General features: G+C 41.8%; 2 protein-coding genes across 5 annotated transcripts in view; one reads left to right on the top strand and one right to left on the bottom strand.

Moving 5' to 3' along the window:
* ACOD1 (aconitate decarboxylase 1) overlaps positions 1-19,547 on the bottom strand; it is a 31,214-nt gene extending 11,667 nt beyond the window's left edge. Inside the window, exons 1-2 of one of the 4 annotated variants that reach the window (XM_088159775.1) lie at positions 19,446-19,547; positions 1,415-1,578 (exon numbers count right to left, since the gene is read on the bottom strand). The gene's annotated coding sequence lies outside the window, so the exon portion shown is untranslated. Of the gene's footprint in view, positions 1-1,414; positions 1,579-2,419; positions 2,995-3,045; positions 5,355-14,054; positions 14,195-19,445 lie in introns of those variants that run through there. The other 3 variants (XM_088159774.1, XM_088159773.1, XM_088159776.1) reach the window with 3 other exon arrangements.
* A 2,186-nt stretch (positions 19,548-21,733) lies between these two features.
* KCTD12 (potassium channel tetramerization domain containing 12) lies at positions 21,734-26,329 on the top strand. Its single transcript, XM_014870974.2, has one exon. It carries the CDS (start codon positions 21,870-21,872, stop codon positions 22,866-22,868), a length of 999 nt encoding a protein of 332 aa, XP_014726460.1. The 5' UTR covers positions 21,734-21,869; the 3' UTR covers positions 22,869-26,329.
* The last annotated feature ends 309 nt before the right edge of the window (positions 26,330-26,638 follow it).

The following is a 26,638-nucleotide window of genomic DNA, read 5'->3' as shown; positions in this document are numbered from 1 at the left end:
GAATATTCCCTTAGGATCACATTCAAGACAGCATCATTTATGGAGTAGCGTGAAGAGGCCTGGTCTACAACAATATAAGAAAACACTGCAGCTCCATGAAATTCCTGATGATCCAACGTGCATTTTAGCTCTCTGAGATGCTACAACTTTTACCTGTTTTACTGGTGCCAGCACTCAGTTTTACCCTGTCTTCTACAGCATACTCAGGCTCTGCTGCAACACTGTGGATCACATGCAGTCCTTTTCTGGAAGAACTAGGGAATGAGTCTGAGGGTGCTGTGGGGGCTCTTTGATAGTTTATGACACCTTCTAAGATAGGACAGCTGCATCTCATGTAGTGAGCCAGTTTTGCCCTATCAGGAGGAACACATACCTTCAGGCTTACATGTGAATGTGACCTTCCCCAAGGTGGGGGGGTTTTACACCTAAGTCAGAAGTGTGAGGGAGAACAATTGGCATGATACAAAACACCACAACCCCTCCACAAGGCATGCCTCTTATCGACCTTCTATCTTATCTGGCTCAAACCCCAGAATCTCTGGTGGTGGGTGTTCTCCCCCATCTAATTTGGATCTGAGGTTTTGCCACCATACCCCAAAACTCATCTCCTCCCCTCAGTGGCTGCAATCCCTGCCCCAGCAAAGCACCTTGCTGCCTCTGCAAATGGCCAGATGTTTGAGCCATTAACCATTAATGTCTCTCCCGATGATCTCCAGTATGAATAATAGAAGTGGGTGTGGGAGATTACATAGAGTTTATGTTCCTGCAGTTTGCATAACAACTTCTTGGTTTTGTTTTTGGCAGCCTGTAGCACACATTGCTCTCTTAATCAAAGAGCAGCCCATGATATCTGTATTATGTCCAAAATGCAGCCAGGTATTGTATATGACTTGTGCTATTTGGGGAGATGATAAAACTTGACTAGCATAAATTCAGAGTTTGATGAGCAGAAACCAAACTAGTGAGAGCACATGTGAGGGATGTGGCAATTTTAATTAAATTACCAGCAGAACTCTGGTGGTGCAAACGAGGCATTACCCACTGTGCTGGGCTGTGCAACATACACAGAAAGGTACCAAGCAAACTGATGCCCCTGATCACTTCAGAGCAGGGCCAGATGTCAGGACATAATGGGTCCCAGCAAGGCTATGGTGGCAGTCCAGTGGGGAGATATGGTATCAAGATCTAGTACACAACAAGCTTAACCATTAATTGAGGCATAAAAGAGCCTCTCTGCATCTATACTAGTTCTCAGGGATTTGGAATCCCTAAGAAATTATTCAAGACTCATTACAAACTTTTCTATGCACTGAAAGGGCTAAAATAACACCTATAGAATATACAGCAAAACCAGAATGAAAAATAAAGCAGCATTCTTCAAACAGAAACAGGCTTTGGGACAAAAAAAAATCACCTAATTTTGCAGGAGCCCATCATTTTACCCGGCAGCAGCTGCAGAAGGCTTGAGACAGGTACTGGAAGATGGTGTGTGAGTTAACAGAATTGTTCCTCCAACTTTCAGAGCAGATGCTTTCTCTCTCTTGCTCTCAGCTTTGTCCCTCTGAAACATGGCCCCTCCTGGAAGGATTTGAACAATAAGTCATGTTACAAAAGCTACAGAGTACTTGTTGCTAATGGAATGCCCATTCTTCAAGCTCCTGCCATGAGTTAATTTCCACCATCCCTCCTAGCTGCTGGACAGAAACTTGTTCAGACATCATGCACTGAGATCCCCAAGGCAGCCTGGGTATCCCATCAGTGACAAGTATGTCCCTGCCCTTTTGGGGCACTCCAACAACTGCAAAAAAAGCTTTTAGTTGTACCAGCTAGATCATGCATTTTCCACCCTGATATACTTCTAAAAGTGCCAAGAAATATTGCAAAACAGCCTGAAATTACACTTTAAATGCAGCAGTCTCTGATTTATGGTGCAATTATAAAACATGTCATGGTAGTTATTAGCTCAGAGATTGAGTATCACATATTTCAGACTGTAAAATATACTGAGGAATTTCTAGCTTTGATTGTGTATTCACCTCTAAAGAGGAAATGGGCTTAATTACACCAACATTTATAAAAGTGAGAAATAACAGCAAAAATGGAATGAAAGGTTAAATTTGAACACAAGAGCTGTGAATACATAAAACATTTATATTATTATACTTGTAATTGAGCATCTAAGCAGAAGCTAATGATTTGATTTAAATTAGCCCTTTTTACATAAGTAGCATTTGAAGAATTTTGGGTTTTAGAATTTATAATGACACTATTTTTTCCTATGATTACTCATCTTCAGCATAGTAGAATCAACCAGATGCAGGAAGAATTAAAAATCAAGACAAATAACTACTTTCACAAAATGATAGGAGTGATCAGCTATGTTGACGCTTCAGTATTGGAAGGATTTAAAATTATTCACCTAAAAGTGAAACCTATTGTCAGATGTAGTGGACAGTACTTTATTCAACTTTTCCCTCCCTGCAATAGTTGGAAGATGTCCCTCTTTGTGTGGCCTTGAATTATTTCAGGAGCACTAGGGTTAGCTGTAAGGAAAATAATGCCATGTTTGAGCCTTGCATTTATTTATTTAATAAGGTCATATTCAGAGAGAATAGATGGTGGTAGTGGTACCACCAGCTCACACAGCTTATCCTCCCAACTTTGGTAACTTATTTGATGGCACAATGCCATCACTATGACTTTGGGGTTTATATAATACGGAAATAAACCATTCTTATTTCTCCTTTCCACAGTCAGAATACTTCTCTATTTCTGCAATTTGGCTATTTCCCTTATTTATCAAATTGGACAGTTTTTGAACTCTGTTTTAAAGTCTATGTTTTCTTTGGGCATTTATTTTCCTTTTTTCTTTCCTTGATGGGTTATGGTATTTTATTAAACTCAAGGAGAGGGCGCTGGGGGAGTCCAAAAAGACAGGAGGTACATTCATTTCCCCCCCTAGGATTAAATGAAAGAGCAATGAAATGTTATTGCCCATCCTAGGCTGTCAGCATAATTGCAGTGGGATGTAAGTCACTGTGGCACCAGTGATCCACAGGGTAGGGCCAATGCAATGCTGTTTCACCACAAAGGAAAAGCAGGAAGCTGCCATTGGCAGAAACTGGTTTGTTATACTTGGTGCCCACGTTGCCTGTGAAAAAAAAAATAAATCTGAGTGGTTTTCAGCCCGACCCACCCATTGCTGCTTTGTGCTTCTGTGCTGAGCTGCTGCTGCCAAAGGCAGGGCTCCTAAGGAGGAAGGGAATGGCTGATGCAGAGAAGCAGATTTTCCCCACAGCTTCCTGCTGTCTCACCCTTCTACCCTTGGCAACTGGACTCTCCCCCACCTGCCCAGCCCAGCCCAGCCCTGCACTGCCCCTTTTCTTCCTGTGCTAGTAAGGGCCAGGCAGATTTCCCCATGCTTGTCTACACTGTGCAGATTCGGGAAGCCTCTCCAGTCAAAATCAATGCGTGAAGACGGATGGCAACAGTGAAGGAGAGAAAAGAGAAGATATAGGACTGTGTGGGAATAAAATGTGCCATGTCTCACAAGGGCACTGGAAAAGCACATTTTTGTGGGGCAGGGAAAGAAGGGGAAGAAAGGAAAGGAAGGGGAAGAAAGATACCCCAAGCCCTTAAATATTCCCATCCACTAAGATCCCCTGACTGCTCATAGGTCTTCTCTTCCCAGGCCCCAGAAACGCTCCTGTGTTCTGACAGAGTAAGATGTGTCGTGAGCTTGTTCATTCAGTCCAGGTGAACAATACTGGTAGGTCTCTGGCCACCTTCAGCATGCTATGATGTTTATTGCTCCTTCCTTCTTTCCTTCCTTCTTGTCAAAGTGTGGGCAGTATCCTGAGAAATTCCTGTTAGGCTACAGAAAGATGGGCTCCAAAAGCTCACCAAGTTCTCACAAGAGGGTGGGCAACACATGAAGGTGAGTGGGATTCCTTCCTCCATGTCACCACAAAGAAGCCTGGAGTGGAGAGAACTTGTCCAAAGGTCCCACATCATCTCTGAGCCTTCAGGGCAGTGTATCCAGAGTCTGCCCACAGGCTTCTGCCATTCCTGTACTCTGGGAACCACACGAGAGCCTTCACAGGACGGACAGGAAAGCCTGGCAATCCTTATCTCCAGATCAGGCATTTCTGAATGTTTCTGAACAATCTGGCTCATCTCAGACCGGATCTGATTACAAATGATGGAGCAACACACAGGTTACCAGAGCCTGTGGTGGGATACAGGTCAGTGATGGAACCATCATTGGTGCACCCTTCTTTACAGTGTAGGTTTAATCCACAGCACATTCTAGCACAAACTCCAACCTCACAGTTGTTAACAATTGAAGAGATTTGTAAGGCTGCATGTATTTGGGACTTCTACTATTTTAACTTTGCTGTTGCTGTATTCTCAGGCTTCCCATTTTTCCAATGATAATAATGAGAAACTTAAATTAGTAAAAACTTAAATTCTCAGTTGACTACATGGCTTCAGGTGGTGATGGCTCTAAAAGAAAAAAAGTGTTTCAAGATTCTAGATCATGTGTTGAGAGAAATATATCAATGTGAATCAGGAGTTAATCTATAGTGGGAAATATAAATTATTTATAAAAATTTAAATGTATAAATATCTAAAAGAATACAGCAAATCTTATCATCTTATTCCTTTAGAGTGCCACAAAATTATACTTGCATGAAACCATTAACCCCAAAAGAGTTCTGATTACATGAAAGACTGAGAATCTGTCATGTGCCTACCCTCAATGTAGGTCAGTGTACACACAGAGCAAAATGGAAGGAAACTTGAGAAAAATTATGCATCCCATCTAGAGAAACTCTTGCTTGGGGTTCTTCTGGAATTTAGATGATGTCTTAAGTTAAAATTGAAAATGATAAGATGGCCACATGAGCAGTGACTACATAGGGAAAGGTGCACATTGGAATGACTGCACTGAATTTAAGCAATCAGAATTTCTTAAACTGAAAAAGCTCAGAACGGCGTGACACATTTGTGTTTATCCATTCATCTTGTAAGAACAATTATTACACAGGCAGGCAAAGTCATGGTAACAGCAACACAAATTAGGCAGGAAAAATTGTGCAGAAGAGTATATGAGAAAGAGCTGGTCTCTTTTACACTTCTGATGGCCTGCTCCCTCATAACTGAATCATACATTATAATATTCTTCAGATACAGAAATACATTAAATATACCATGTATGAAAAAGACAGAAAAAATGGAAAGGATTCAGAGAAGTCTAAGAACAATAACAGCCTTAGAAAGCATGGTCTGTGAAAGAGGTGTGAGGAGGTTTATTTAGCCTAGAAAAGGGAATCTATTACAGCTTTATTTATTATTATTTATTTATTATTATTAACTATCACAGCTAAGCCAGTCCGACCACTGGCACTTGTCTGATGCCTTCCTTAGGGCTTAATCCAGTAAATTAAATCACGAGGAAACAATTTTTATTATTTATTTGAATGCTTCTCCACTTTATCCTCTGAACTGGTTCATCACAATCACATGAGGGCTGGCTGAATGAGGAAAAATGTAGGGTGGTTCATTTTGCAGCATCTGACCTTGAGATTGGGGTAACTTTAATGTGGAAGTGTATTTCTGTACATGATACAGAAATACAATCTGTATATTTTAGAAGTAGATAGTGTTGAGCAACTTTTCTCTATCTGTGAGAAAGGAGAAAAAAAGGAACCTGTTAAATATTTATCAGATTCTTGACTGATGTGATAAAACCCCTTTATAACAGGAAGGGTATCAAAATATCGTACATAAGAACATTGTGGAATTTCCTTCACTGGAATAATTACCAACGTATTACCTTAATCTCCCAGGATTATTTCAAGGTTTCTTATTCTGCCTTGGTGCAGATGTGGATTTTGAGAATGATCTATTGAAACTCATTCTATCCCTCCTTTTATTCTGACTTCATGATTTGCCAAGTTCACACATCCTGTCTGAGTTAACTCTAACAGAACTCAATAGTGCTTGGAAAAATGGCTTTAACAAGAACAGTGCCAGATTCTAATATTGCTATTTGACATATATTTTGTTGGAGACCAGGGAAGTATCTGCGAATATGCTGTTCATGGACACATTACCAGACACACTTCTCATGAACTGCTTTGCATTCTGGAAAACTTCCTAGGCTGGCATAGCTGGTCTCTAAATACTGAAGCATGATAGAAATCCAGTTGTAAATAGGGGAAGCAGGGTCACCAACAGGAAAATGTATACACTGAGATATACAATTTCATTAATATATCAGAAGAAAAGTATAGCAAACAGTAAAGTAAAGTAGTGCAGAAATGGGAAATTGGAAATCAAGTGAGGAAGAGAGATGCTGTATTAGGGACTTGTTTTTTCCCTTTGGAAAACTTTTGCAGAAATGACAGGCTGCAGGATCAACACACACAGATTTGGAAAATACACTTAACCTTCTGTCGCCCCAGAGTCAGTAAATATCATTATTAATGATGTTCTCTAACAAAGTGTTTTGTGGGCAAAATAAACACTGTAGCCTTCTTCTGCAAAATTCTCAACTCACTTTACTGCAAGTAAGTTCTGGGAAAAGTCTTGTACGTAGGACAAAAAAAGAAAAAGTAGAGATATTTATTAAGAAAATATAACAATCCCTTCAATTAAGAAAACCTTATTATTTAAAGAACTAGACAAAACTGGCTCGAATGCAGTAAGTCTGTAGATTCATCTAGACTTTCTGGGGGAGAGATCAAGCTAAGAAGTATGCTTTACCAAATATCTTTTCAAGTCTCTGGAAGTCCTGTCAAATGGAGAGGATCGATACTAATGTAGGGAGAACACAAAAACCCTTCAAAGACATCTGAGCACAGGAGTTGCTGTGTAATCACACCCACCCTGCCAAGCTGGGCAGCCTCACATGGGAACCACCACTGCGGGACATTAAGCTGCCATCCACAGTTTGAGGAGCAGGCAGCTTTCTTCTTTGACAAGCCCTGCAGCCTTTGAAGCTGGGATCTGCTTGTTCTAAAGGGACTGATTAAAGAGGGAGAGGAAGCTTCAAAAGACCTCACTGCCTCTGTGAACTAACTAGTCAGAAGGCTGCACCGACAAACTCTTGTGACATGCACCATACTTTATTTTGTAACTTGTTCCTCATTTTGCCCTTTAACATTAGCATCTTCTTTCCACTTCTGAAGCTTGCAGAAACATTGTAAAATGAACAGTTCCTCTACTTCAGATGGGACTCTCCCTTATTATTCCCAGCTGGGCTTCATGTATTTTTTGTTTGGAAGTTTTGTTGTGATCGTGATTCAGCAGTGTGATACATGGCTGTGAGTTCTAAAAGAATAATTCAGTGGGAAGGGCAGTAATAACTGACACATAGAATAGGAAAGTACAAAATATGGTTAACAGTTGGACTCAATAATCATCTTAGTAACTATCCTGTGATTCTCTGAAAATGCTAACAAAATTCTGAAGATGGGTCAGTAATTCCTCCAGACCTCTGTATATGTGTGTTCATTTAATTTAGTTTCACTCATGGAATGCTGGTCTGTGCTAAATTGTCAGTTTACCCCATTGCCAGATGCAGCCCATTTCAGTCCAAAGCAGGACTATGGACAAATTATCTCACTTTTCTCAGTCCTGTCTGTGAACATTGGGTCAGCATATTCTTCTTATTTCCTTGTCCCACTTCTGTTTGCCCTTGCCTTTCTCAGTTGATTCACCAAAATACCACTTCTTATCCAAGCCCTTTCTGGAAAAAACATTTCATAAGACACTCGTACTAACAGGAACAAATTTTAGAGATTATCTCAGAGAGGAACTTTCAAATGTTTCCACTTTGACTGTTATGTCTTTTCAGAGACGCCAAGTGTTTTCTTTATTTTGCTGACACTGCATCAAATAACTCAGATGTCCCATTTGAGGAATTTAGATTAAAAACAAAACCAGATCAATATTTATGTAATAAAGAAGCTGACAGAAATGCTTTGGTGATTAGGCAGACATCTAGTTTAACATGTCTTGAAACTGTTGACCTCAGTGATTCATATCTTATCCTTTCAAAGAAAAATTCTTTACTTCATTTATTTTCTCAGTTTAGAGTTATGCTTTTTATCTTCCTTCCTGTGACCTAATTCATACTTTATGAGTCCTCTTGGGATAACAGAGACCACAGAAGACATATCTTGTTTTCATTTATTTTGCTTTTGTCTTGGTTGTTAAAAATATGGTGGGAAAAAGGAGAATTAAAAAAAAAAGGAGGAGTAGGAGTAGCGTTTGCCCCTGTCACTGACACTACTGAATCTATTGCTGAGAACCTCTAGGGATGAGTGGCCATTGTGCCTGCCAGAGGATGCTGCCAACAAATTCAGTAAAGATATACAGTTCAATGTTTTTTTAGGCAAATAAATCTTGAGTTAAAATTAAAAGGATAGAAAAGTCACTTGTACTCCTTGCTGTATACCTTTACTCCTTGCTACATAAACTGGAGCAGAGGCTGTATGCGTGACTTGGAGGAATTTCACGTGGAGAAAGAAGGCTACAGTCTGGAGGGTAAGCTCAAACCACCCTGATGAGGCAAATTGACACTGCCCATAAGCAGAAGTGACCTTGTTTGCAGGAGCCTGAACTATTAAACACTCTTCATGAAATGGCTTCTTCCAGCTGTGCTGCTGCAGTGCCTTAAAAGAGAGAGTAGAGACAGCACTGCCACCTGCTGCTCCTGGGGACATGGCTCCCATGCTCACCAAGGGCATCAAAGCTTTCTGTGGGGGTGGATGCTGGGCTTTGCACCTCTTATTAGTGGTTTGTCATCAGTCTCGCCTGTTTTCCCCCAGAGCCAGGATTATTAGAAAGGCAATTGAGACGGTTTGGACTTGGATGCTTATTATATCTTATCAAAGAATTACAGAAAGTATGACAGCACCTCTAGCTCCTTGCTAGAAGTGGGAAATATGGCTACAGCTGAGCCTGCTTCAAGGCCTTTTGAAGCGAAACAAACCAATAAAAGTTTTACATCTATATTATTTATCCTTTTGACCCAATAATAGATTCCTTAGAGTGACATTTTTGACTGACTAACCAAAGGTTACTACCTAAGTTCCATGAAGAAGAAGGAAGAAGAAGATGAACAAAGACACCACCCAAAATTCTCCATCTTGTCCCATAACCACCACTATACTATAAAGACCTCAAATTTAAAACCCATCACCCAGTGACAATACACACATCTAGCCCACTATACATTTGTGATTTCTAACTCATTATTCATATTTACAAGCCTTCTCCAAGGTTTCAGGTCCAGTGCAGTGTTTTCAAGGGGGTCTGTGCCTGGAAGCACAGAAAGCTCAAAAACTCCAGATTCCTGAGATACAACAGCTGTCTTTTAGAATTCCAGAATATTCTGAGCTGGAAGGGACCCACAAGATCACTGAGTCCAGTTCTTAAAGCTGGGATGCTAAAGGTTGGTATGTACTGTAAAAATACATTTACTGTAAAAGTAAATGTTTAAAAATATAAAAAATTTATAGTTGAAAATGGTTTACCATATAATTAAATACAAATTTGATCTTTGCAAAGCATCAGGCAATGACATAAGCTACCATTACTGTCCTGTCACAGTTCTAAAAAGAAAGCAAGCTGCCTTGCCACCCTGTTTTGCAATTTAGTCACATGCTTTGATGCTGTTGTCTTTGGCTAGTTCAGTGTAGAGAGTTTGGTTAGGAATTTACTGAAACTGCAATTAGCCTCTCATCAGACTAAGGCTTTATATGTACAATGCTGTCCTTAAAGAAAGATGTGATGGGCAACAGACAAGAGTGATAGTGATAAGAATAATATGCAAGAAAAATACATTAAAATCCTACTGAAATGCATGAACTAAAAGTGTTAGTGTGTGTATTTACCCCTCTTCTGCATCACCTGTCCTATACAGCTGAAATTATTAGCCTGAGTCTTACACACCTTGTCTTTGACAAACATTATCAGAACTGCACCTAAAGCAACACTATTTAAAGTCACTTTATAAACCATCACAGCATTTGTAGTGCTAAAACAGTACATTATTGGTAATAGATAGTAGCTACCACAATTGCTATAACGTTTTGTGGAAATGGGACACTGATGTTTGTGGCTGGCAAGAGCTGTGGTTCCTGCAAATAAATTCAGTCACAATGGACCAAAGTAGTGAAGGATATCTAAGGATTAAAGAATATCTAAGGATGAAGTCAGTGCTAATGAAAATATACTGAGATTTTTAACAGCTAGGCCTGCAATGCTGAAACTTTTGATGATACTTTAATAAAGAATTAGATTAGAATCTGTGATTTAACTACTGAGTTGCAAAAGTTGCCAGAAACTGACAAAGGGTGATGATTATTTCTTACAACGTAATGTAAATTTTAAAGTAACTGTACTATTTCAGAAATTAAATTTCAGATCTCCCCCCAGAAAGCATTCAGATGAAATACAGAAGTGCATATGGAAAGACACGCATGCTGTGCAGCCAGTCACGCGCCCTGGCAAAAGCTGCAGGGAACTGCAGCCACCAAGTTGAGAGAGGCCAACATTTCAACTTCTATATTTACATTTGCATGTTGATTTCACTGGGAAAGAGACGTTTTCTGGCTTTTGGAACACCACTTTTTTGTGACAGATTCTAAAGAAAACTGCTTTTCATACTAAAAACAGTTCTTAGAACACAGTGTGACATTAACACCTGCTCATGCTTTGTCTTGCTATGCTCTGAATCAGGATTATCCTTGCTTATCAAGTCAAGCTGTCTGCTGTGGTGTATGAGCACCACTCTGTAAGCCCATTCTTCTTCCCTGTTAGTCCTTGCTCATGAAACATTCAAATCCCTCAACCTGAACTCTGCTTTACTGCTGCCTTTAATAATCTTTATTTATGCCTGGAAACTCTTTGGGATATCAAAAAAGAGCCAAATGAAACAAATGTATTCCAATGTATTTCTCTCCTCCTGCAGTGCAAATTCAGGAGGGTTAGTTTCTAGCACCGGCAGCTTGAACAAGGGTGGAGCAAAGGAATACTCCCCCAGCCAGACATGATTCTCAAATGTGAGAAAAGGACTAATACAGCATTACCTTCTGGACAGCCAGGTGCCTGGCATTTCCCACCTGAAGCATATTTAACTGGGTCCTCATTTGGATGCATCAGACTAGGAGGTATGCGAGTCAAAGCATTGTAAACTTACTCAGTCTTAGTATTCTAAGGAAAACTACTATGAATCGTAACATAAATATCGAACCTAATATTTCCAGGCTAGTTAGAATGCACAAAACACTAAATACTACTACTACCACCAACAATAAAGAAATCAAGAAATCATTGAATATAACTAGAGGTTATATATATATAGCTACTATGAATTTCAACCTTAATAAAGATGGAAAGTAGAAGCTAAGAAAAAATATATGGGGTAAATTTGTACATATTTTCTTATTCACACAGTGTTAGCAGGCTAAACATATTCAGGCTTCATGTGCATCTAACAGTATGTTGTTTCTCACTCTGATACAGCAACTTGAAAGACCACAAGCCTAACTACAGTCTTACTAGCTCAGGTGATAGATGTTTGTGCTTCAGGGGTAGGGATTAATGCATTAAATTAGTTATGCTTTCCTGGGCAGCAATTTGCCAAAAGAAGTGTGGATGGATTTGTGATTTGCATAACAAGGTTTGAAATAGTCACAGCTAAGGAAAATAGAACAGGATATTTCAGTCTGATGATCACCTGGTCCAAGATTTAGGCAAACAGCTCCAATTAATGTAAGTTGTGTGGGTAAGACCACTCATAAGCTTTGTGTCTTTAACCAAGAATCTTTAGAATGTCATAAATTTTCTTGTACAACCTCATATTTTGTGCTCTAATTAAGCTGAATGCTATATAGAAGAGGAATTGCTTAAATTCTACAAGAACATTCAAGATGCAGGGTGTGGTGAGTGGAACAAGCCAGGTGTCAGCTTAATTTAATATGGTCTGTAAGGTTTAAATACCCAATAAGCTTCCTGATAATACCTAGCTGAGATTAGTAAACAAAATTTTATTCTTCATAGAGGAAGTACAGTATAAGCAAAATCATTTCTGCTCAATGTATGGGGAAAAAAGTTTAGAAGAATAAATTACATGAATCAGGGAGAAACTAATTTGGTATATGTTACAATCAGTTTTACAGATATCAGTCACTATAGTATGTATAGATGAGACTACCTTGATGTTTCCCAACCTTTATATCAAATACGTACTGCTGGAATGTACTCAGCTCACTCCTGAAGAGCTCCTGTGGGTAGTATGATTATTCATACTAAATACAGTTAAAAATATTTTTCCTCCATATAGCTACCAGAAGACCCTCTCCATTCCATTCATCTGCTCCTCCAGTCCATCTTATTCTGAGCCCTGTTCTGGATGCATGACATGTAGCTAACTTGGCACTGTTGAGAATGTGCCCTCTTGTACCTGCAAAGATGTCAACATTTTCTTTCCACTACAAAGCAAAAAAACAAACCAAACCAAACCAACAAAAAAAAAAAAAAACCCAAAAAACAAAAAACCCCCAAACAACCCAAACAAGTGTGTCGAATATATTCACTGGGGATGATGGAAAAAAGCAACAATGCAGCAAAAGGAAGAAAGTAGAGGTTTCTTGGAAAAAGTAATCCGAATCTCCCCTATGAGTATGTGCGTATGTGCCTTCCTGTTTTCAGCTGGTAGTGATCCAAACATCATCTTTGTCTACTAGAAATCAAAGGGAGCCACACCAACCTTGACCTGGGGACATAAGCTGAGAGGTTAAGAAGAGACATCGTTTTAAAGTCACTCCACTATCAAACAGGTTTGAATAACCACATTTATTGTCAGTATTATACACAGTATTAGATACATGGTTATTTTACTCCACTAAAACATTGAAAAGATGTGCCTGAGGGCTCATAAAATACAGAAATAATAATTCCATATTTCTTTTGCTTTTCCTTAGCTATATATTTAATTTCTTCCTTTCTCCTCTTACCTCTTAACAATCCTTACTTGGCAGTTTTAATTTTTTCCTTCTTTCAGACTGTCAGTCACAAAAAGTATCTTGACTTAAAAAGAGATCTTTTCTTATTTCAGAAGCCTTTTACTGTCATTATGACTGCAGGCTTTATGCTTATCTCCTGCTTCTCAGACAAGCTTCCCTTCACTAAGATCCATCCTATAATCTCAACCTATTCATATGTGATTTAATCTCCTTGAGATGAATAGATTTTTTCTGCTTGTTTTATTTGAAAGGATTTTATTTAAGGACTCAGTTATGATACAATCTAGACTCTTAGTATTCAGTTAAAAAATACAAACAATAATGAAGACAGCTTTCCATTTTCTCAGAAAGGCATTTTGGCAAGAACTGTACATACACAACACTCATGAAAAATTAAGAGGTGAAAACAAATAAACAATTTCCTTTGAATGGACATAATGCTTTCCAGGCTAGAAAAACTTTGGGGCATATACTTCTGCTGTTGTCACGTTGCTGACACAGGAAAGATAATTCCTTTGCTTAGTTCATAAGCAATTAATAAATAATCTTGATTTTTCAACAGCTTGTAATACACAAAGAGAAGAGAGCCTCTTAAAAACCTAATTCCTATATTCTCAAGGGCTTGAAGACTCTGTAGGCTGCTGGAATTAAGTGGCTGTGATTTTCTGTAAATCCAGATGTTTGCTTCATTAAAACTTCCTGAAATCTAAACACACTCTTCATTCTATATACCTCTTACATCTCTCAAATATTTATTCTGTTGATCTATTTATTTTTAGTGATAACGTATATTTGCATTTACAAACATGGATCATAGATAGATGATATTTTACAGGAAATCCTTACAAAGCAGAATAGTAATCCCTCTATGTAAACACTTGTAAGAAGGAAAGCACAATCCAGAATTTTCTAGACACATGAATTGAATTCTATTGGGCCTCTCCAAGAGGCCAAGAGCAAAATACATGCAGTGAACCTTTCTAAGAAGGAAGACAAGCTTGTCAAACTCACCTTCAAGGAAACAGCAGCAACTCTCAGTCTTTCTTTACAGGTAAGAAGCAGATGCTTTTCATTACTTTGGGCAATAACATCTCATTAGCATGGTACATCAGCAAGCTGGGAAACATCAGCTATGCCTGATTAAGTTGATTCCAGGTTTCTTCAAGCTTGCTTCAGTCCAAAGAAAAAATCAGGTCGGTTTTTGTGTGGATAACAGGTAGGAGAAGTTCTGGAAGCACTATAAGGATAAAAGTTGAAAGAAATGTTCTGGCAAAATCAATTTTGGCCCTAACAGAAGGCTGTCTGCTATCTCACCCTTTAGGCAGAGATTTTTGGCAGTTTAGGAGTGAATAATTTCCCCTGCCAAGTAACTGAAATGTGTTCTCCATGACACATTATTTTACATAGCAGGTCAGGAAGGCTATCAGTGAATAGGAGGTCCAGCATCCCTTTCTGGCATGGGTTGAACAGCTGAGATACATACTCTTAGCTCCTGCAGGCAGTGTAATTACAGCCTTCACTCACAGATGTCCTCACTGGCATGAGCTCTAGTTATAGCCACTGGTGACATGTTCTTTGGCAAGGTCTTGAAAGAATGGCCGTTTTCCAGGATGTCTGGAGCAGCTAAGAGCTTGTGGAGCTGCACTCACCATGTAGGACGCTCTGAAGCCATAGAAGGAGAAACAAGTTTGAGTATGCTAATATTGAAGGTTCTCTTTCTCTCTCTCTCTTTATGTGTACAGAAATAGTTTTTAATCTTCACTTCTGTGGAAGTGAACAGCAATTCTCTAATGAGATTTCATTAATTTCTTTTAAGCTTTTGTCAAGAGATGATGAAATCTGGTGGAGAGACACTTGAATATGAAGCACAGTGGAAAGCTGGAGCCACCTCTACTCTAGCAGGGGACTGTGAAACACTGCACAAGCCTTGTGGTGCCATTCATTCCTTGGCAGTTTAACACCATTCAGTAATTTATATGGGGTGTGAAACCAGCAGGGTTTGACACCAATAAGGTCAGTTCTGCCATCAGGGATACAAATTTGGGTCTCAGCAGAGGAAAAAACTAAACTAGTGCAAAGGTGTTTTTCTCAGGTAGTCAAGCAAGGTACCTAAGGTAGTAAAAAATAATTTACTAGCTTATCTATAGTAGAGTGCCTGCTGTGAGTTTTCACCCCCTTGATACCTTTGCAGATGCTGTAAGCACCCCTGCTAAGGGTTTCAGTATTTCTTCTATTAAACATAACAGGAATTTTAAATTGTTTTCAACAGAAAAAGATGCAAAGGGAACAAAGCAGCACATTAAATTTCTGAGTGTTGAAATGAATGAGTGCATTTCATTTGCTTATTTTATCTAACTTAAAGAGTTAACATTGGTTATGCACAGCTTGCATTGGTACATAGCAGAAGAAAGCAAAAGCAAATGCATTAATTACTGTTCACTGACCAGTTATGATTTTGAAACATGCTCAATTAGTGAACAGTATACCTCCAATCACAGCAAAAGTGAATACAGAAATTTGAAGCACACAACCACTAATGTCATTATTATTAACTATTCTACCTTTGAGGGATCATTCTGTTGAAAAGAATAATTATGTCAATACATTTTAAATTCCTTTTTTAAAGCACATTTTTTGTAAGAAAAGAGTGTAAGTTAGACTTGTAAATTGAAAAAAAACACATTAAAAGGCATTTTCTCTTGGATAGAATTCCTTCTCAGGAATGATACCACCCTTATGATTAGCTTCTCAGGAGAACAGACTTCGGGACAGCCCTTAACTTGTTCCTCTGCAGATCAATGCTCTTATCTTTCAGTTGTATCCAAAAGCACCAAAAATGTGCTTTTACCCCTTTAAAACCTATTCTGAAGCCTGTCAACCCTACAGGAAGGTAGGCTGGTAAGAAGAGGGAGTAGAGGTTGCTTTTTTAATCCCAATTAGCTAGATAATGAGTTGTATTTTCCCTGTTAGGAGAGCTCTTTTGCTGAATCCTCACACTGTTAAGTTCAGAGAAACAGCTTAAGGCTCTTGACTCACACTGATGGCAATGTAGAAGATAGATGTACTTTCCACTCATGTGTCTTGCAGAGGCCTGGTTGTCTTTCTGTTGTGGTAGAAGCCAGGTCAGAATGCTATTTATTGACAGATAGGAGAATTGCTGAGAGAAGATTTGAAGACTGAAACGTTTCACAGAGATACAGAGGATTACCTTCAGAGAGTCCAGGCTCACAAAAAGAACTCTGATTTAAAGCTGCTCCATAGGGGTTGTGAGGAATTCAGCATAGGAGAAAAGCCTCACATGTTGTGCATGTAAAATACCACACACCACTGCATATTATAAAATTACACAGCTGTCCTCTGCTCCTTTGGTATCCGACATGGATGTAACTTCCTGATAATTAACCTAAACAAGAGATCAAGTATCACATGTTCCTAGATATCACCTGAAAAGAAGCAGCTGGGAGTATTTCCCCATTTGACATAAGGTGCGTAGCCTCTTGTCTTGTGTTCTCCAAGTTCAGTGATGCTCAAGATGCTTGTGGATAGTGTCCCCTTCAGTGCTCTTCTTCACTGAGGCAGAAACTACCTGCACATCCCCATGACATTGAGAGAGTACTTTTTAGCTTCCAATTTTTGCAAAGGTGCTTGAAGGAAATGAACACAGCTCTGACTTTCACTAATTGCTCACTTGATTATGTTTCTCAGTCACACTCTGTAGCTCTGTATCAGCCAAGGACACAGAATACACGGCTAATGTCTGTCCTCCTTCTCTCCCTCCCTCTTCCCCAGACTCTGCAGAGCATTGCCCCACAAAATTATCCAAAGCAACGTCTGTAGCATCCTGGCAGGAGGAAAGTGCATGAGCCCTTGATGACTTTCTGAGGTCCTTTACAGCCTGTATTATTCTTATTCTCCAATATCTTTCATGCTTGAATGCGCAGATTTTCACAGCAGCTGCATTTCCTAGAACATGCAATTCCAGCTAAATGCATTCAGCTGCATATGCAAACACCGAGACAAAACAGTATCTGTGAACAGATATTATCAGATGTAACTTCACAGGTAACATTCATTACAATTCACATAAAATATTGAAATCTATGAATGTATGCATTTGTGTTCAACTATATACAGCCTGTGAAACTGAGTTTGCAGAGAGAGAGCACTCACTTTAGACGGAGTTGAATTCTTCTTCTGTCATTGGGTGGAATAATGCATAATTCAAGTTTTTTGAAATATTACTTAGTATCACTTGAGCATAATGCCGAGGTTGATAAGTTCACTCTGAAATATTATTCACAAATGGGACAGGTTTCAACCTAATCGCCATCCATTGACTGTCAAAGTCAAACCTATTGAACTGCACATATTTTAGAGAGCATATAAGTCCCAAAAAAGCAAAGGATTTCTGACTCTTAGGCAATATGCTCTGCTGTGGGACTACTAGACTCTTTTTCTTGCATTGTCTAAACAACACTGTGAAGCTTAAATGAGCATATTTGAACCTCCAGTTCAGTTTAGATCACTAAGTCCTTTTGATGATTTTATGCAGAAGGCTAAATATTTCATTGAATTCAATATTAAAATTCAAACAACGCAGTCATACGCAATTAGGTATTTTCTAAGCAATATTATACCACTTCACACAGTGGTATAATAGAAGCCTTCTAGAAGAAATAATAAACCAACACTTTAGTTCAGAACAGGGATAAAATATGTTCTTGCTCTACTAAGTTTCTCACGAAGAAGCTGAACACATAATAGTTTACATAATAATGAATACATAATCTACCAAAAAAGTATATTTTTATCTTGCTGTGCTTTTGGTCATGCTGGCAATACTTTGAAGCCCTTTGAATTTCTTAGCTGCAATGTGGATTTACTCCCACTAGGTGCTACCCTTCCTCCATTTGTAAAGAAAACTATCCTCCCCGAATAAACCTGGATCATCCGTGGGTGTACCACTCAAAATGCAAAACAGGGGCCCATTGTGATGGAAGCATTTTTGTAAACATGGAAACAACAAAAGCCTCCCCTGCAAAACCCCCCTGAAACAACACCAAAAAGCCACAGAACCTCCCCAAATCAACTAAATCAATCCCCCCAAACCAATGTAAACTTCTCAAAATATTAAAAGAAGGAAAACTGTTGTATCCTGACAGGTTAAGACAGTGTCCCTCTAGCTAGTTCTGGTCAGCAGCGAACAGCAAACATGTGACTATCTTAACTGAAAGAGCTATTGCCTAGAAATGTCCCAGTACTGCAGAGTCAGAGATATTCAACTACACATTTATTGTCATAAAGCCTTGCCTGTTCATTAGACCATATTGAATATTTACCGCCCTTTATGGGGGCTGTATGTCTTACAAGGAGGCATTCTGTGGCAGCCTTTAATGTTACATGTACCAATATTTCACTGTCTCCCACACAAAATAAGAATAAACCACTATGCCTGTGTTACGCAACCCAGTGACTGACACATAAGTAAAAAACTGTTGATATATTTACCCATTGTAATACCCACAGACGAAGTCCAATCCTCCTCACTGAGACAAACGTTGCCAAATGAAAAGAGATAGGAAATGGAGAAGAAATTAGATGAACATATTGTGAAAGGAGGAAAAATCTGTTGACGAAAGAAGTTACAATAACCAAAGCCTTGCAGCCAGGCAAGGCTTAAAGCAGCAGTGAGATGCCCACAGAATATAATTTCTCTGAAGGAACGTAGCTTCAAAACAGTTATTTCAGTGCTGGGCATGTTTTTAAGCCCAGAAAATGACATCTATCCCAGAGACAAACACTGCAAGCTGGGTCTTTGCCCAGGACTGTTGCACAGGCTGTATGAACAGGGTCTTCCTATGAGAAGGCTCCTTGCTCCCTTTTTGAAGGGAAGTCTGGAGTCAGCTTCACATAAACACAGAAAACACTGCAGGGGGATGGACTGTTTTTGCCCTTAAAAAGAGACCTGGGACAGTGGGCCAAAAATCTTGTCACCTGTGCTTCCCCCCCACTCCTTTAATATGCATGGCTTTGGACATCACAGGGTGCTGCACAGGAGCACGGTGGGTCCTTGGCACCCACAAGACAGTAGGCAGGTGAAGGTAAAGCTCTGGGCAGCCAGTATCTGAAGGAGCAGCATAACTTACTCATCTCTGAAGCTTCTGAAAATGTGCACTGGAAGAATCCATTAAGCTCAGGTCTTATGAAGTCTGGTCTCAAATCTAACAAAGCTCAAGACAAACAGAAAGTTCAAGTCTAATGATCATGTTAGTGTTTTAGTTTTTTTTTCTCGTAACCTGCATTAATACTCACCTTATGCCAGAAAAATGAAATAATTTTAATTAACAGATGAATTAATTAAAGATCCCATTTTCTTATACGGGAGCATTTGTTAAGACTCACCTGCTGGTAGGTACAAAATCTTCCACTGCAAATTCTGCAATGAATAAGCGCCTGCTCAAGCATTACATGATCTCATCCTCTGGGTGCACAGTTTAATCACAGTGCTCTCAATAGAGAGCCCACACTAGGGAAGTGGAGTTTAAAATACGAATCTGTGGGAGGCTCTTGAGGTGGCTTCTTGCTAAGTATGGTCGGGAGCAGGGTGATGTGGGGGGAGATGCCACATTAAGAGACCAAGAGGTAAAAGCAACTCCATGAAGCTGTCACCAGCAAACTACCACGTGAAAATTTCATGTGCTTTTACTGTGGTGAATTGACCCCAAAATAGTATACAGAAAGAAAACAAAGATTCTCTGTGTGGCAGTACATGTCAAGTTATTTTCCCTCTTTTTTTTTTTTTTTCTTCTAGCAACAAACTCAGCTATTTAAATGGGTAGCAAAACAACTTAATTCAAGATTATTTCATTTTCCCCTCATCTTTCAGAGGTTTTAACCTCTCTTCTATTTCTCTCAAAAAAACCCAACCTACCAGCCAACTAACCAAAACAAAACCCAAAGAAAGGTTAAACAAGCTCTTGTAATATGATGTCAGCAAAGCATCAGATTAACCTACTTTGCCATTTCACTCCCACAAACGAAAATACTTGGTGGTCAAAGTCCTGGTAACTGGCTTTCTAACATGGAAAAAGTAGTGGTCCACATCTTTGTTACCATATTCTAAGTCTTGTTCAGATGAAATTCCTGTAAATTCTGTCTACTCTCCCCAGACCACCCCATCTCCTTCCTTAGACCATATTTATCTCCCTGTCAGTTCTCCCTAGACACATTACTCTTTTTCACCATCCATTCCCTTTGCAAAACTTCTGTTTCTCAACTCCCCCTCTTCTTCCTCTTCTTCTCTTGGGCAAACTTACCTTGCTTCTTGAGAACTAACTTGCCTTTCCTTCCTCTCCCACTTCTCAATTTTTGAAGGACTTCTACACCCTGCATCTTTTGATTTCTACTTTCACAGACGACTGCAGTGGGGCACTCGCAGTAGGATAGTCCAGAGAGGGCTTCGTTCACCTCTAGGAAAGGTGAGCACTGACCATTGTCTTCCTACGCCTCAGATCTTCCCTGTCCTCCGAGCTGTTCTCTCAAGGAAGAAAGCACACTTGAACTCCCACGGGAGAGCAACTGAATGCATCAAGGCAGCAGCTCTTACTGTTGCTGGCAAAGAGACACAGAAGCGTAGATTAAATTCAAGCAAAAGCCTGAAACAACTTAAATGCTTTCTACCAACGCATGTTAAATAGGTGCTTATGTTTCACGCAGATCCCGATGTACCTAATTAATCCTAATTAAATCTGAGCTGTAAGGGCACCTAAATACACAAATATGCACGCAGACACGAGGAGCCCGGCTCTCACGGTGAAGTGCCGCTTGTCAGGCAGCTGGAGGGGACCCCATCCGCGCCGAGACGTCCCTCGCCACCAGGGTCTTCCCCCGGCCGGCGGGGCATCCCTTGGACGGCGCTCCCGGTGCCTCCCGACGGCGCGATCCGCCACGTCTCCCTGCGGGAATGAGGATCGGCGGGGGGTTTTAGGGAGTCCTGCAGCGCGTTAAAAAACCTGCGTAGTGATGGGGGTGTCTTGCAAGCCCGAGACAGGCCGGGCAGCCGGCAGCATCACAGGCTCGCATTTTCTCCTGCGAAGGAGACAGGAGAGAGGGGACACGGTTATCTCGCCGGGGCTCTCATTTGGAGAGGGCTGGGATAAGCCTTAGGAAGATTAGCAGGGGTACAGCACAGCGCCTTCGGCAGAGCAACAGCATCCCGCCACTTGCCCGCTCCAGCACCTCGGGGCAAACAGAGGGCTTTTCTTGCCTACGAACGGCAACATCTCGGAGAAGCCGAGGAGGGAGCCGAGCTGAAACCTCGCTCAAGCGGCTAGGGGAGGCGGGACCCACAAGATTTTTTATCCCACGGCGAAGGGAGCTCGGCGTGTGCGCACCGGGCGGTGACAGGGTCCCCACCGCAAACGGGGAAGGAGGACCCGGGTGGGGGAAAACGGGGGACGGACGACGACAGGGGACCCTGCGTCAGTGCAGGGCCGTCCCCTTCTCCTCCCCGTGCGCTCGGCTCTGCCTCCCGCCAGCCTCCCACGCCTCCCGCGAGGTGCGGCCGCGCTACATAAACACGGCCCTGCCGCCGGCGCCGGGGCTCTCTGATCGCAGCCCGACGGAGGAGCTCGTCCGGCAGCGGGCAGACGAGCGGCCGCGGGGAGCGCAGCGGCAGCGCGGCTCCGGAGCCAGACGGGGCGGGAGGCTCCGGCGGAGAGCAGCGGAGGGCTGCGCGCTCCCCCGAGGGCGGCGGCCCCGCCGTAGCCCAGGCGGCCGGAGGAAGAGGAGGAGGAAGGGTGTGGGCTCCGGCGGGCTCGCTCCGGTATGGCCCTGGCGGACAGCGCCCGCGGGCTGCCCAACGGGGGCGGCGTGTCGCCCGCCGCGGGGAGCGGGGCGCCGGGCAGCGGTGCGGCCGCAGCGGCGACGGGCGGCTGGTCGTCCTTCCCGGAGATCGTGGAGCTGAACGTGGGCGGGCAGGTGTACGTGACGCGGCGCTGCACCGTGGTCTCGGTGCGTGACTCGCTGCTCTGGCGCATGTTCTCGCAGCAGCAGCCCAGCGAACTGCCCCGGGACAGCAAGGGCCGCTTCTTCCTCGACCGCGACGGCTTCCTCTTCCGCTACATCCTGGACTACTTGCGGGACCTGCAGCTAGTGCTGCCCGAGCACTTCCCCGAGCGCAGCCGCCTCCAGCGGGAGGCTGAGTACTTCCAGCTGCCCGACCTGGCTCGGCGCCTGGCGCAGCCTCGGGCGGCCGCCGCCCGCCCCGTCGCCCTGCACCGCGACGGCTCCATCTGCGCCGAGGAGCCGCCGCCGCCGCTCCTGGGATACCTGGAGGCCGAGCCGCTGGAGGGAGGCGGCGGGGCCGTGGCGTCCGCCCCGTCGCCCACCGCCAGCCGCAGCCCCTCGGGCGGGCCGCTGCTCACGCCCTCGCAGTCGCTGGACGGGGCGGGCGGGCGGCGCTCGGGCTACATCACCATCGGCTACCGGGGCTCCTACACCATCGGGCGGGAGGCGCAGGCTGATGCCAAATTCCGGCGGGTGGCCCGCATCACTGTCTGCGGCAAGACGGCCCTGGCCAAAGAGGTCTTCGGGGAGACCCTGAACGAGAGCCGCGACCCCGACCGCCCACCTGAGCGCTACACTGCCCGCTACTACCTCAAATTCAACTTCCTCGAGCAAGCCTTCGACCGACTCTCCGAGGCCGGCTTCCGCATGGCCGCCTGCTCCTCCACCGGCACCTGCGCCTTCGCCCCCGAGCAGGGCGGTCCTGCCGATGACAAGATCTGGACCAGCTACACCGAGTATGTTTTCTGCCGGGACTGAGCACCCGCCCAGCCCGCGGCGTGGGGACGAGACAGCCAGCCCTGCACACCCTCGCACCTACGGTCCCATCGCATCCCGAAGGAAGGAGGATGCGAAGCGGGGCTGTGTCTCCCTGTGCTTTTCTCACCCCGTTGTCTGCCTCCACGCACAAGGCGGGCCAGCCCCGGCGCAGCCCCCACCCCTCCTGCTGCACCTCCTGACGGCCCGGGGGCAGGAGGTCACTGTGCTGTGCCGCGGCTCTCTTGTCCCTGCCTGGCCACCACGTCCCTGATCAGCCACCATATCCTGGCTCCCACCTTCGCCCTCCCTCCTACATCTCCCAGTAGCTGTGTTGGTAGCAAGGAAGGAGAGAAATGTTGGGAGTAGACAAATGCCGATCCCACAAAAGCATGCATGTGCATCTTTGTCCCTCTCCCTGCACAGAGCTGAGGTATAGCTCTGTCAGGGTGGGGTGTTTTAAAATTCACCCAGTTAGGGGCTGAGAAACTTTAAAGTTGCTTTGAGCAACTTCTGTTGCTCAAATGGCTGTCTTTCCCCATCCCAATACCCTTATGAGGGAGTTTGCCTTGGTGGGCAGACCCCAAATGGTCCATTTTTAACTCCTCCCTTCCCCACCCATCAAAGTGCACAGGCAGGTGTGAAGGACTGTCACATAGAAGGGAAGCCTGACTGCGGGGGGTTTGCACTGGCTCATACTTTCTGTTGAGATGAGTAATTTTGCAGGAGGCATGCATGTGGTCCTTCACAACTGGTTACTCCCATCTCCCCTCTTTGCTCCCAGTGTCTCTGAACTCCTCTTTCCAAGCTGTTAAACAGGACCAGGGTCTGCACAGCGAGCATGTAAGGCTGATGTGAAATGACAGATTTGCTGATAACCAACCGTTTGAACTATGAAGTGTCCTCAGAGACATGTGTTTATTCCCTTGAGAGGTAAAACAACACTTTGAAAAATTAAAATGCTTGTGAATTGTAACTTCCATGGGTGGTCTGAAGTCCTTATAATTCTCTTGAAGTTACTGTCTAGAATATGGACAGAAATCTCAATGCATATTTTCTTAAACACCCTCAAAATGATGGGAGTGAGGTGAAGCTAGGCTTGCCTGAGTAAAGGTAGGGCCTGGGTCCTGGGAAGCTGAAATCATGTACATTGGATTAGTGTACATTATAAATGTAACCAAGAGCACCCTTGTTACTTTTTGTCATGTTAGTGCTGTAAAACTCTGAAGCCAACAGATGACAAAAATCACTTTTTAAGGAACCATTTCCTTAGTTTTCATGGCAGTATTATTTGGGCACTGACACTGCTAAGAGTTATGTACCTCTTCCTAGACGAACTTAGTGCTTCTTAGAAAAGATTGAGCCTTGTTCTTAGAAAACCAAGAATGATGCTAACTTTCTTCAGGGGAAATTACCTCTTCTGAGCTGTGTTTTGTTCCTGCCAAATAACAGTCTTTTCCAGAGGAGGCAGTCAGAGTCTGCTTTGGAACAGATGATCTGAGCTGCAGGTTTTACAGTAGGGGAGATTGAGCAGCTCTTTCCAATAAATTCTCAAAGGCTAGAGTATAAAAGCACTTCCCTTTGGAAACCTAAACTTGGTTTAAGAATGTGTATAGTCTGTTCAGACCGTCACAGAAAAATATCCGAAGCATATCTGAAGTGTTGGAGAATTTAGCAGTACATATTAAAGGCTTGAAGTTATGTTTTTAAAACTCTTGAACAATGATTCTAGTTTCAGCTAGTTCTAATTCTAACTCCAAATTTAGAAATACTGCTAGCACCTGTATTCTAACCAAAGAATTTCACAGTAGGGTTTTTAAAAAAACCCTAACTCCTTTGGAAACAGCTATAGCTACATTTCTATCGAATTTCAGTGCTCAGTCTCTGTTCACTTGGTCTTTCATTAAATGCATGCACAGCTACATAAAACTGAAAATAATTTGCATCATCATGGCTTCTTTTTTGTATTATTAGCAAGATTGTTTATCAACGTGATTAAACTGAAGATGTGCATATGAAAGCACTGGATACCGGCTATTTGTAGATAGGTGTGTTACAGTGTTTTTAGAAGGCTAGAAATGTAAACCTGCCAAATTAGATGAGCAATAAGATACAGTGAGAGGCCAATACACCCGAGGATGGAATGAAGTCTGTTTGTCCTATGCCTTACTCTGAGATGACTTCTTTGTGCTTAGCTTTTACCACAAGTGAAAAGACATTGATCACAGATACTAGGTCTTTACAGTGCCCTTCTAAAGAGTAATGACAGTCTTTTTCTAGTTTCTGTTCAGTAACTCTGAAGTACGTTTTTTAAGATTTTGTATAAAATCCGTTTTCAGTAAAATGTTCAAATTTGCTCTAGATAGCTTTCTTTTTTTAAGAATCTGGTAGCTTACTAGATCCATCATCAGAGCTATGAATAGGGGCAGTTTTAAATTGACCTTGTGATTTAGTGTACATATATATACAGTATATAAACATTTTACACGAATCATTTAGTTTTTTAATCATTTTAGTGCTACAGGATTTCATAATGTATCTAGTTGAGCATTTTCACATTATGTTATGTACATAACATGGTAATGTTTTACTGGTTTCTTATACCTGTTTCTATGGAAAAACTGAATATGAGTATCATCACTTGTAGAACTGAAATTGATGACATATTTGCTTGAATGTGAATCTTCCAGGTGGCTGAATGCATCTCTAAAACAAAGATTGCCTGTCTTTTGATTAATGGTTGCCTGTCCTTTTCCTGGCAGATGAGCCAGTAATTTTCATTTTTTATGCAAAAATGGATGTAATATAAACAGGATTTTTTTTTTAGTCTTCGTGCTAAAAACTTTTAAGCATTATTAATGTTAAGAAGTAGGCCTTTAATTTACTGATAACTCATTATCAGTATCATCAGCAGGCTTAAAATGATGGTGCCATAAATATAATAGTCATTTGATGCTTTGCACAGAAGATGATATTTTTCTGAGCCATTACTTAGTAATGTCAGTAAACTTTTAAAAAGGAAGAAGGCTCAAGGCAAAGTCAATGAGTTTTGCTGGTCTTTTCTATTGAGAGCTCAAAGAATGGATAAACACAATGAGTCTGCTGACTTGTTGACATGAAAACACAAAAATATAAAGGCACAATACTGGAGTCCTGTATACATTTTGTATCTGTTGCTGTTCACAGTTCATGTACTTATGGATGAATGCAGTAGCATTTACAAGTGCTATTAAAAAACCCACAAGGGCAGTCTTTCTTTTAATTAGAAATTAAGGCATAGGTCTTTTCAGTGATGCATATCATGAAGGGTGATTTTGCGTATGTTTGATAGGATGTTTATATTTTTATACATGTAGATAATGAGCCACTTATTCATTCTTATTTTCACATGTATAGCATTGAAAATAAAGATCCTCCTAGGAAAAGTTGCATACCAAATTAAATTTTTGTTCTTTAAATATTAACTCGGTTGTGTGGTTTATGCTGTCCTTTTAATTCTCTGTGCAGATGTTGTTAGCTTTGCTCTCCACAGTTATATTTGTAACTTCAGCAAAGACTCCAAACTGATGTGTAAAGCAGAAACACAAAGAAAATTATGTAGGCAGAGGCCTCCAGTAACACCTGTGGCAAGATAAACAGAAATGTATAATACTCAGACTGCATAATTTCCTTTTAAGCATCATACAGAATTTTTGTAGTACTAGTCAGTCAGTCCTCAGGAAGGAATAGTGATTGTACAGTTTAATTTGAATAGCACAGAGTAATTGTTGAAG

The sequence above is a fragment of the Sturnus vulgaris genome, chromosome 2 (genome assembly GCF_052056855.1).
Source record: "Sturnus vulgaris isolate bStuVul1 chromosome 2, bStuVul1.hap1, whole genome shotgun sequence".
NCBI lineage: Eukaryota > Metazoa > Chordata > Aves > Passeriformes > Sturnidae > Sturnus > Sturnus vulgaris.
This window is presented reverse-complemented; position numbering and strand designations above follow the sequence as displayed.